Here is a 12,469-nt window from a genome sequence, read left to right on the forward strand (position 1 = left end):
TACTCCTGGCAGCTTTGTAGAAAATAATTTGACTGTAAAAATTAAGGGTTAAAACCTGGATTCCATTCTGTTCCATTGGTCTTTGTGTCTGTTTTTATGCCATTAACATCTGTTTCAATTGTTATAACTTTGTATTGCTTTAAAGTTCAGAATTATTATGCCTCCAAATATTGTTCTTTTTTGCTTAGAATTGCTTTATCTATTATTTGTGTGTGTGTATGTGTGAGGGTTTGTATGAATTTTGTGATCATATTCTAGGTTTGTTAAGAATGTTGTTTTTATTTTGATGAGGAATGCAATGAATCTGTAGGTTACTTTAGGAAGAATGGACATTTTAACAACATTAATTCTTCCAATCCATGAACATGGGGTATCTTTCAATTGTGTGTGTGTGTGTCCTCTATGCTTTATTTCTTTTATCAGTTTTATAATTTTCATTAGAGAATATTGAACTTCCTTCATTAAATTTATTCCTAGGTATTTATGTGTATGTGTGCTTATACACATCACAAACTGGATATTAACTGTCCTTTTCAGATAGTTAACCATTGGTATAAAAGTCACCACTTTTTCAGTTCTTATAATGACAGACTTGAGGTACAGAATAATTAGTTTAATTGCCTTAGGTCACACAGCAAATAGAGGTGCAAGTGGAATTTAAATCCAGGCAATCAGTTACCCTCTTAATTAAGATACACTTTTGAGAATGCCTTTTTCTTGGTTGCCCTCCTCATTTATCAGATCCATCCTCCTTCTTGTTCTGTGTCCCAGGATGTGACATCTGAGGATGACATCCTCATTCAGACTTTCTTGCCCTCTGACATTTGCTATATTTGGCCAAAGGAAGATCAGACTATAGGAAGAGGGAGAAGCTTGAGTATTTCTTCTATTGCTGCTTCTCAGGAACCTGTGGTTTTATGCTGTTTTTTTTCCTGTACTCACATGAGTTCCTCTGTCTTTTCTGCCCACACCTCAAAGAGAAGGCCTCCAGTGGAGCCTAGTCAGTTAAGCATTGCAAGAACATCATTTCCATTCCGACAATGGAGACACTGAAGAATGTAACACAGCCAGAAGATTCACAAATATGAGCAATGTCAAGAAAAAGAAAATTTTAATTACCTACCAGTAAGGCAGCACAAATCGGACCATGAATAATGTAGAGGAGATGTGTATCAGAACTGATCCAGCAACTAAGGGAAAAAATAAAGATGTTATGTTGAAGATTTATTTTCTACTTAATTCTAATAGAAATTGTAAAGAGAGAGACTCTCTTACTTGTCATTGTAATATAAACTTCTGGCAATGGCATGTATGCAGGCAGGAATCAGTGGAAATCCTATAGACACAAGAGAACAAAATTTAAAATATGCAGTTTTCTTTGTAGATGCAACTCCTAAAATAGTCATAAAGTATGAAAGTCAGAGATATTTTAGGAGCTAAAAAAACTGGTCAGCATATGTTTATTGAGTAAATAGTACCTGTATGGTCAAGCAATAAGTATGATAAACTTTTATGTATTTTTATTTTTGTGTTTGTGTGTATGTAAGTGTAAATTTTCTTCTCATATAAGTCATTTTGAACTAGGGGACCCCAGAGCTAAGACCATAAATGTGCTGTCTGAGAGCCAAAGTCTAGAAGAAATTCAGCATTTATACACTTTTTGTTTTTACTTTCATACTGTTTGTTAGATGGAATTGGCTAATATTTTGTAGACAATCAAAAATGGGAAATTGACAACAATTTCTACTATGAGAGACAAAATAACAGTAAGCCATTTTCTGATGAAGACAAGGAAGAGAAAGAAGTGTTTTTGCACCAGAAGTTTAGCATATTTTTAACTTTCTAAATCATATCTTTACAAAATTAGACAAAGAAATGCTGATAAAGGTATCTAGCTGTTCTAAAAATTGTTTATGTACATACATATCTCTTTATAACTACATCTATTATATACCTTGATCTAGACAGATGATAAGTAAAATTATAGCTTCATTTTTGAAAACTAGTCTTGTTGAATTCAGTTTGTGCATTTTATACATTTTGCATTATTTCAATTGCTTTTAAAAATACACCAGAGGATGTCAGTGTTTTGTTTTGTGAATAATACCACATCAAGAGTTCATGTGGGAAACAAATAGATTTTTTTTTTTTGCATGACTTTATTCAATTACTGACACTAAGCAAAGACTAGATCCCTAATTCATAATTCATTTTATTTTTTAGTCACTACCTATCCCATCAACCTAAACTATTTGTTGGCATATTAAATATAAAAAAGACACTGAATTATTATTCAACCTGTGAGTACTGAAAACAATGGGCCAGTGATCCTTTGGTTTAAACATTTCAATATACAGCAACAAGGAAAAGTTAATCACCTGACATTCTTTAAAAATAATTAAAATAATTATATTTTTATTGCAAAAATGCCTCACATCTCTCAAACCTTTGTTAAAGAGTTGAATCAGCAGAGGTATGTAGGGGCACTTACCCCAGCCAAGAAAATAATACCACATCAAATGCTGCTTCTCAGCAAACACGGCCACCACGATGAGTGTGTGCAGGTAAATGCCTTCACAGAGCATCCAGAAGTAGTTACAGCCCATCAGGTAAAGATGGATGAACTGTGACACCTTACAACTAATCTGTGGGAAAAGAAAATGATCTTCTGTCTTTATTCACGATTCCACTCTATGCAAAATTTTATATGTTAATGACTAAGATTTGTAAATGGCTAGTCTTCATATTTTATGGTGCCTCTAAAATTTTTATCCACAGACTCTGAAGACAGGTAATGGTATGTCTCCCAGAAAATTCTGTAAACTCCATTTGACTTTATTTAGAGGATTTGTGTTTGTCTAGTGCACTCTGGTCATTATGTAATTAAAAGTACAAGCATTTCACCCACACATAACTTTACATCTATTTTAATCATGAATATCTTGATTGTTGCAATTTGTCAGAAAAATATTTAAGAATTTTAAAAACATAAAAAATATTTATAAATTTTGCATATTACCAGTGAAAATACTTAGTAAATAATACTATAATGAGGTCATTGGCGACCCTATAAATACAAAACATGAGAGCTTTGTGTGGGCATAAAGAAGAAAAAACTATGGTTTCTCTTCCTCTTTTCCTGAAGTTTCCACTTTCTCTTCTCTACTTTTACAGAGACAGGAAAAGGGAGGTTCAAGTATTGGATAATGAAAACACAAAAGAGTAAGAGAGAGTTTACTCCCTTGATGAAGGAAATAAACAAATGTCTCTCAGAAATATATGGCAAATTAATTACCCCTATCAACTCTGATTTCCAATCTGAAAGTCAATAAATATTAAGAGGCAACTATCATAATTTTTGAAATAAACATCTTTCTTTAAAAAGAAAATTAGAATTAAAAGCAGTGGAAAATAAATATTGAGTATCATAGAACAGTATTAATAACATTTACATAGGAATTATCTTAAAATATTTTACATATTTTGTTTTATTTAATCTTTGTAACAATTTTGTGAGGTATACATTATCCTTAGGCATATTTTTATTGATAAAAGACTGAGTACAGGAAAATTAAAATGATTTGCTAATATTCATATAACCTCAATCAAAACTACATACAAAATACAATTCTTATAATTGCAATTTTACTTTGACTATTGTATACAATTCACCTGTTACATGAATTTATAAAACCCATTTCTTTATTAAGTATATGTGCAGAATGCATGACATCACATTTTAAATAATGCAACTTTTTGTGAAATACTATACTATGTAAAATTCTCAAAGTAAAAATGAGTTATTCAACTATATCTATAGAATGATGTACCTCAACTTCAAATTTTTATCTTTATGGTTTTTAGATATTCATTTTAAATTGAGTTTCTTGATTTCAACAAAATGTTAATCTATAAACTATTTTTAATGAAAATAATTTAGAATATGCTTCAGAAAAATATATTTCTACACAGGGCATTGGTGATATAAGCAAATAATACATCCTCCCAAGAAGGTATTAAAATAATTATACTGTACTTTATGTTTCATGGATTAAAAAAAAAACATTCTTGTAAAAAAAAATACAAGATTTAGAAACTTGCTTTACAACTTTGTGACAAAACTCTGAATCTCCTTGTCCTAGAAAAATGCACTCTAAAATGACAGGATGTTAGCCAGTTTTTCATATTGCTAATTATACCCTGGTGTGTTTCCTAACCCAGTGACTTTAGGGTGGAACATACACAAGATTAAACAATCCGGATGCACATGAGCAAACAATGAAGGGAATTTTAGAACTTTGGAAATTACCCTAAAAACACACATAAAACACATATGAGAGTTGTTTATTGACCCATTGGGCAAAAATCCCTTTCCTTCTCTGATTTCAGTAACTAGATACTCTAAAAAAAAAAAAGAAAGAAAGAAAAAACTACATTATAAACACACACACACACACACACACACACACACACACACACACAAATCCATGTCCAAAACTATAGTATAAACTACAAACATTATGAAAGCAGATAATCATAAAAATTTAATATACATCATAATTGCAGGTATTTTAATTAAAATATACCATACACAAGCACATAGGGTGCATAAAATATATACAATTATATAACTCAATTTTAACTTATGTGTTAAAAATAGACAAAATTAAAGGAAACAATCTCAGAATGTTTGAGACAATGACGTTTTGCTCGATCTTTTAAAAATTTTATGTTAATTGAAATAGGAGGTGTATAAATTGTTATTTTCCTCATTTATATTCTTTTTAATGTAAGCCTGATACAAAAAGTAAAGTTTAAATCGAAGTTCACATTTTCAAATACTGTTTTTTATAGTTACACAGAATTAGTCACATTGTTTTTTCACATTGGATGGAGTAAATGTCATATAGTCTTCATCCCACTGATGATAGCAATAAAATGAACTCATATTCTATATAATATGTATAAATAATTGAAATAGATATATTCCTCCTTTTACTATTTGCTTTTTATATCTTAGGGAACATTGAGAAACAAGTTATCTTTCTTGTAATACAGCTCCATATGCGCTGTATGTCAGACCTGAAAACATACATGCACGTGTACTTCCACACGTTCTACTTGCATCAAACACCCCATCCCCACATCGATTCTCCCTCTCTTCCCCACCAGCCCCTTGAACCTAAAAGGTAGGCCATGTTTTACTCACAGGATTTGTGGCCACTAAGGCTTGGTTGTTGGCCACTGCAGTGAAGTGAATGATTGTTACAACAGAGTTACAAACAAAAGAGAAGAATAGATTTTTGTGCAAGGTAATCCTTTGGCAACTTAGACTCCTACAAGGCAAGAGAAACAAAGTGTTTGGACATCATAAAATGTTTCCACACGTTTTATTAAACATCATTCAAATAGGATACGTTTCCAATTCAGAGAAGCTGCTCTAATTTTAGAATCTCCCCAAGGTTCACTCATGATAAAATCTTTATTAGGGTAAACCAATAATTGCCTAAAACCTAGAGGCAAAAGTGTTACTTAGCAAAGTTAGGCATGTGTAGGGATTGGAAATTTGCCATACAGGACCTGTACCTAAGTTTCTTCTGTTAATATGGGAGCATGATTAGCATATAAATTCACTTTCCAAAGGCAGAAACTGAGATTCAAGTGCAGTTAAATAATCAAAACTTACACAACTAATTAATTTGAACACTTTGGATGTCTGCCAGATTCTCACACAGATAATGTGCTTTTCATTGCAGCACATAGGCTGTTTGTTCTGCTTGTTTTATTGTGATGGTATTGATCATGCTGACCAAGGAGAAAGATATTATTGCATTTAGACTACATGAATTGATAAAAATGTACACTTAGCAACCAATGAGGTTTTCTGTGCTTTGATGATTTTTTTTTTTTTGCATTGCTCCAGATAAACATAAGTTTTAAAAATAGCACCACCTTTTACTGAAGTTTCTCTTAAATAAAATAAAGAAGAAGAACTGGCCACGTTCATGTAGAAACAGATTTCAGGATAAATGTTATCATTAATGATAAGCAATGATGGTTTTTAGCTTAGATCCTCATCCACCCCAAGGTTGTCTGTACATGACTATCATACCCACATTCAAGGGCAGACTCAAGCACTTCATGAGGCATCCCTTGAAGGCTTGTTACAGGTAACATTTTAAGAAAATAGACTGGAACCCACTTGAAGCTGAATACTTAATGTCAAGTCTAAACATATATATAGGATAGGTGAAGAATCATTTCACATAGAATTTCATATTGTATATTTTACTGAATTATACAGTGAATGTGGTCCTCCTAGATAATGCATTTTGTACAATTCAGGTAAAAAATTCCTACTTTCAAGTCTTTAAGGAAATTTCACCTAAATTTATCACTGTATTCCTTTATCCTAAAAGGGGTACACACTCAGGATGTCAGAATGAGAGATCAAGGTGTTGCATATTTAAAAACACAAAGTTTAGGCTATATTACCTCTGGAATTTTTTCCAGTTTATAGATCTGTAATTCTATATAGAATTATAATATTTTAAAGACTACGGAAGCAAATGCAATCAAAATCAGGATTATGAATTGACAATACATGCTTTCCACAATGTTGGATGATATTAATGGAGAATTCTTAGAAAGAGTCGAAAGACAAGATGGCTCTTAGAATAATTATCAAGGTAGTTAGTACAGTCATATATAACAGCAAGTGTATGAAACCTAGCTGAAGTCCATCAAAATAGAAAGAGTTGAGAACTGCTGGTATCATGTTAAAGAGTCATTTACTTTTACTTCCGTTTGAAGGGCATAGGACTAATAGGCAGGTGGGGATCAAGTTTGTACTACAGAGTATTGACATTCTATAGTAAAGAAAAATCTTTGAAAACTTTGAACAAAAAGTAGCAGAATTTTTGCTGTTGCTGAAGGAAATGCAACAATGAAAGAAAGAATGAAATTTTCTTCCCCAAGAGTGAAAAGAAACAAGGAATAGTAGAAAAGTTCTAGTAAAAACTATACTTTCCAAATCATTTATGTTATGTGTGGCTTACCATCTTCTATGATGGATGTTGTTAGCATAAAATTTGCTCATGTGACCTTATTTTTAAATACCTGCTTTGAGCTTACTCTATGTCTATGGAGTGCCAAGTATTATTTAGGAACGAACTGCTTGCCCATTCAAATATGCATATATATATATATATATATATATATATATATATTTTTTTTTTTTTTTTTTTTTTTTTTTTTTTTTTTGCACCAGCATATAAGCAGCTCAGCTACCATCATGAGGAAAAAATGTTTTCTTTAACTGGTTATTTTGCCCTTTTCTGCTGAACACCATTATATCTAGGTCCATTGGTTAAGGGGTGTGTGTGGGTGTGTGTGTGTGTGTGTGTGTGTGTGCGTGCAAACAAAAATTTCATAAATTTCAATTTATAACTGAAAGACTAGAAAATTGCCCAGGCAGCAAATCTGAAATATTTGTAAGGAATAAATTGGAATGAAGAAAAACAAACATAAAAATAGAGGAAAACAAACATAAAAGTAGCAATACATGAACACAGAACAAAGAAAGATACAGACTGAGAAATATAATGTAACCATGTCTTTTGAATTGTCTTTTGGAATGATTAGAAGCAGGTAGTATCAAGTCATGGCTTGTGATTCAGAGTGGGTTTTGCCTGATCTGAGAGTAAATCAGAACCCTGACCCCTACTTACAGAATAAATTTGAATCATGTAAGATCTTTAATCCTCAGTTTCCTTATCTAAAATGTAGGGAATCTTCATAGGATTAGCTTGAAGGTTAAGGGACATAAATCACACCATTTGCTAAGTATAACTTTCAGCCTAGAGAGAGCACTCCATGTCAACTTAGCTATTATTTTTTTAACATCATTATTATATGAATGATTTTAATCAAGTACTCTAATCATTTGCTGTCACATATATTAAAATAACATTAAGTAATATAAAATACTGCCTCTACACTAAAACATGTATGTTTTAAGTAACTCCCAACAAAGAACCTGTGATTTTTTTTGTTACAAAGCACAATACTTCAGTATTAGGAAGATAATTTCCACATAATGAAACAGATCTAGCACATAAGTAACTTTCTGCAAAGAATTTCATCCCTTCCATGGTTGTCTCCAAATTACTACATTTGCTATCATTATGACCCCTAACAATATACCATTTCATCTTCAAAATTTTTGCCACTATCAATGACAAAAAAAATCCCATTTATTTATTTTTTAAGTTGTAAATGGACACAATACCTTTATTTATCTTTATGTGGTGCTGAGGATTGAACCCAGTGCCTCACACGTGCTAGGCAAGTGCTCTACCACTGAGCCACGACCACAGCCCTCCCATTTGGTTTTGAGAGGAGCTAAAAATTTCCAAACTACTTTTCTCAACACTAATTATGAGCAAAATAAATCATGGAAGGAGTGAATACGGGCAATGTAAATATATCCCAGTTTACAACGTACTGCTTTCTTATTCTAGTTGATCTGATTTAATATATAATCCCCAAAAAGCACAAATCATATATTTGAAAGAAAAGTTCATATCAACCTGAACGCTACCAGAAATAAAGGCAGAAAACAACAAAGTTAATAAAATAGTAAAATCAGCATTTTTATCCTTTGTCTACTGAATGGAAGCTGGAGTTGATAGTCATCTGACTAATGAGGAGTAGACATGAGCTCTTCCCAATTGCTGTCTTTTGGAGGCTGCTTGTGATCGGACAAATTAGAAAGAGCATGAGTGTTTCTACCAGGGTGCTAAATGACAGGCCCTCTGGAGAAATGGCAGCTCTTCCCTGTCATGCCCCCTTGTTCCCTGTCCTTGCAGGGCTTCTTATTCAATGTAAATGAGAGTTCAGGGCTGCATGTGTGACCAACTGCTGTCCTTCCATTTATGAACTGCCCTGGTACCAGTGCTCTTTCTGATTTCCCAATGGACAGTAAACTGAGAAAAGAGGAAACAGTCAGTCTCATGATTCTTATACCATAAAAACAACCAAATGAACACCCTAGTAGAGGCAAAATTTAGAATAATAGGAGCCATCATTTCTTGAGTCCTTAATACAATCCAGGCACAGAGATAAACACTTTAAAGTCTCTATCTTATCTCATAACCCCATAAAATATCATTATCCTTTAATAAAATTGAGGTAAGTTGCTCAAGATCATACTCTTATTAGGTGATCTGTTTAATTTGAATATTGATGTTTTTAAAGAAGCCATAAGGCTTTTATCTTCTTAATTATTCCTTTAGTTACTATTTACTGTTGCGCACTTATCTACTGGAAACTGTTACTAGATTCTGGGGAAACAGTCATGAATGATCCAGTTCAAGACCCTGATACATTATTCTTATTACAGTGGAAGAGAAATAGACATATAAATTTAATAGTATGATTCCCAGTATTGGTATGTGCTTTTAAGAAATCAAACAGGATTGATTATCAGAGAGCTAGTCTGATCATCTGACAAAGTCTGACAAAGTCTGAGGCCTGGTGGCAGGGGCCATACTCAAGATAGAACTAAAATGAGAGAAAATTATTACAGAGGAAACACCCTGAGTCAAGTTCTGAGCTCAATGTTTTTGAGGGTTCTGACAAAGTGGACAAGTGACAGAAGACAAAGCTAAAGTCCAAATTGTTTCCCCCACCCACATATTCTATAGATGAAGGGAATTAAATTTAAAGAACCTAATTTATTCTGCAGTCCACGTTGTTTTGGGTTACATCTTTTTTTCCTGCCTACCACTGGAACACTGTTTTGTATTCTTTATTTTTCTTATATCTCCATCTCCTCAATTTAAGACCTTCTCAGTTTTTGACATATTAACTTCCCATCTGCAAAGGTTAGCAGCCCAATATCCAGCCATTCCTAGGTTTTGTCCATCCTAAATGCTAACAGGATGCTACAGTCTTGAGGACTTACTTTGACTTCTTTTCTTACATGGGGTCATATCTGTGAACATGAGGAATAAACTATATATGCAAAACTAAAAAAACAGATTGGTAAACATAACTTTTGGGATGGTGCTTCTTTTTATTCTCTCCTTAAAAGTATAAAGTTTTGAAGCAAAAAGTATACAATTTCTGTGTCAAGAAATAGACTAACAGCTTTGTTAAAATGATTTGTTGCCATTCTACTCCCATGAAAACTTAGGCACACTTTTATTATTTATGTCTGCTTATTTGTTCATGGAACCCAACCAAATGAACACCCTATTAGAGGCAAAATTTAGAACCCAGGGGCACTCTATCACTGAATTATATCCCTAGTCCTTTATGTTTTGAGAGAGGTCTCACTAACTTGCTTAGGGCCTTGCTAAATTGCTGAGGTTAACCTTGAACTTGATATTCTCTTGCTTCAGGCTCCTCAGTTGCCAAGATTATAGGCATGTGCCCCTGAGACTATAGCACTCGTGTTTTAATTTGATCAATAAAAATAGATGAAATATACTATAAATAATTTGCATATTATGAAAATATCAATAAAATGGATATATGTAATTTTTAACATGTACTTATAGCTTTAAATTATACATTTATTGTTTAAAGTAAGTCCAATTTCTCTAAAGCAATTTCTATTTTATATTTCCATACTTGAGACTGTCCTCTATTGGCCAGTAATACCAATTAATTAACTTATAACAGAAATGGGTTTTGTTTTGAAGCAAATCCATTACTTATTGCCCTCCTCTGTCATTTCAAATCTGATACTCTAATGGGAAAATTAAATAAATTTCAGTTTAAAAGTTTTCCAACCAGTACTCTCATTACTTAATAGAAATGTTTTCAACTCTTATTACATTCAGTGTGAAAAGGATGACTTTTGCAGTACATTGATTACAAATAACAAATTTGGAGATAGAATAAGTATGATTTAACAAACTATTATAAGAAAACTATATTTAAGTAAACAACACCCATGTTAAGCTAATGGACACCTGGGGAGGCATGCACACAACAGAATAGGATGTTCTTCAGGATCTCAGTGCGTAAGGAAGGTCTAAGTGAAAAATCACACCATAGAGTTAAGAAAACAAGGGTAATGGTGGGCAGGCTTTGAAACACTCGATGTCTACTTTTGAACTCAGCCCTGTCAGACTCCTGACAGTGCAGATCTCCAGGGTTAGCAGTAAAGTAATTAAGTGAAGGATCTGAATTACCAAAACAGGCACATCAGAGTGATTTGTATAGTGAGATTCAATGTAGGATTCCTTTAACTAGTCAAAGGCTGAATCATGCATAGTTTTCAGGAGAAAAATTATAGCTTTGAGAAAAAAACTATACTGGCTTTAATTAAAGATATACATAAAAGTAGAACTGAGATTAAAGTTCAAAATATTGATGAAATATATTCAGATATAATCTAAGAAAAAAGGTGAGAATTTGTATCATTTGTCTTGAAGAGCATAATGCAAGTCCTTAAGGGTTATTTCAGTAATTAAGTTGAGAATGCTCTGGCCTACAAGCTGGATAATTTTTTTTGGCTGAATTTTATTTGAGATCTTTGGTAACTGCCTAGAAAAGATATTATGAATTCTGTAGGTGCAAGTATGAAACTTGACTTTAAAGTTGTTTAGAGTCAGTATCTGAACTGTCTGCAAAGATGTCTGTAGCTCAGTGGTAAAGTGCTTATTTAGAATGTGCAAGGTTTGGGTCCAAACCACAGGGAGCATCACAAAAATTAAAAATAAAATAAATTAAATAAATTTTTAAAAAGAATGAATGAAGTGTCAGCAATGATGTTCTTTCACAAAAAAAAAAAAAAGAGAAAAGAAAAAGAACCTCTTTTCCTCTTTTTTTCCCATGCAAATCAAATATCATATGCTCTCTTTTACATGAAAGAAGATAGAAACTTTTGTCTGACTTGAAAGAGAAAGGCTTGCTATGCTTTCAGATTTTAAACAGTAATTAAAACATAATTTGTAACTAATTCCAGTAAAGTTTATTCATTTATTTTATCTAAAGGGTTCTGCTTTGTTTTTCCAAGGATCATTATGAGTAAGAGTCATTGCCTCTCAGGGCTTGGCAAACCCCAAAGTTATGTCTCTCTCTCTCTCTCCTTCCCTCCCTTTCTGTTCTCTTTCTTTTTATCTCCTGCTCTGACTCTTTCCTTTAATTGGCTGTAATATAAAACAAGTATATCTGGTGAATAGCGCTTCATGTTCTCTGTTTCTAATTTGAAGCATGGATGAGTAGTAGATTTTTCTCTTCCCTTTCTAAACACAAAATAACAAACAGTACCCTAAGTCAACATTTTGTATAGTTCTTGCTTTTTTATTAGGGTGGATCAGTGACCCTTAATTACCACAGGGAGAAAAAAATTTCTTCTACCAAAGACTAACCAAGGATGACTGCAGCATGAGGAACTGGATTAAGAAACAGAAAGAAGATGCTGATAGATTTTTCTTTGTATATACAAAAACTA

General features: G+C 32.6%; 1 protein-coding gene across 4 annotated transcripts in view; it reads right to left on the reverse strand.

Annotated features, from left to right (window-relative positions):
• The window catches only part of CALCRL (calcitonin receptor like receptor), a 95,604-nt gene that overhangs the window by 12,285 nt on the left and 70,850 nt on the right, over nucleotides 1–12,469 (reverse strand). For all 4 annotated transcript variants that reach the window (XM_079134570.1, XM_079134568.1, XM_079134569.1 and 1 more), the window contains 4 exons: nucleotides 5,210–5,336; nucleotides 2,492–2,645; nucleotides 1,276–1,336; nucleotides 1,124–1,190 (listed from right to left, as the gene is read on the reverse strand). In XM_079134570.1, coding sequence (XP_078990696.1) covers nucleotides 1,124–1,190; nucleotides 1,276–1,336; nucleotides 2,492–2,645; nucleotides 5,210–5,336 — 409 coding nt within the window. The remainder of the gene's footprint in view (nucleotides 1–1,123; nucleotides 1,191–1,275; nucleotides 1,337–2,491; nucleotides 2,646–5,209; nucleotides 5,337–12,469) is intronic.

The sequence above is a fragment of the Sciurus vulgaris genome (assembly GCF_902686455.1).
Source record: "Sciurus vulgaris genome assembly, chromosome: 3".
Lineage (NCBI taxonomy): Eukaryota > Metazoa > Chordata > Mammalia > Rodentia > Sciuridae > Sciurus > Sciurus vulgaris.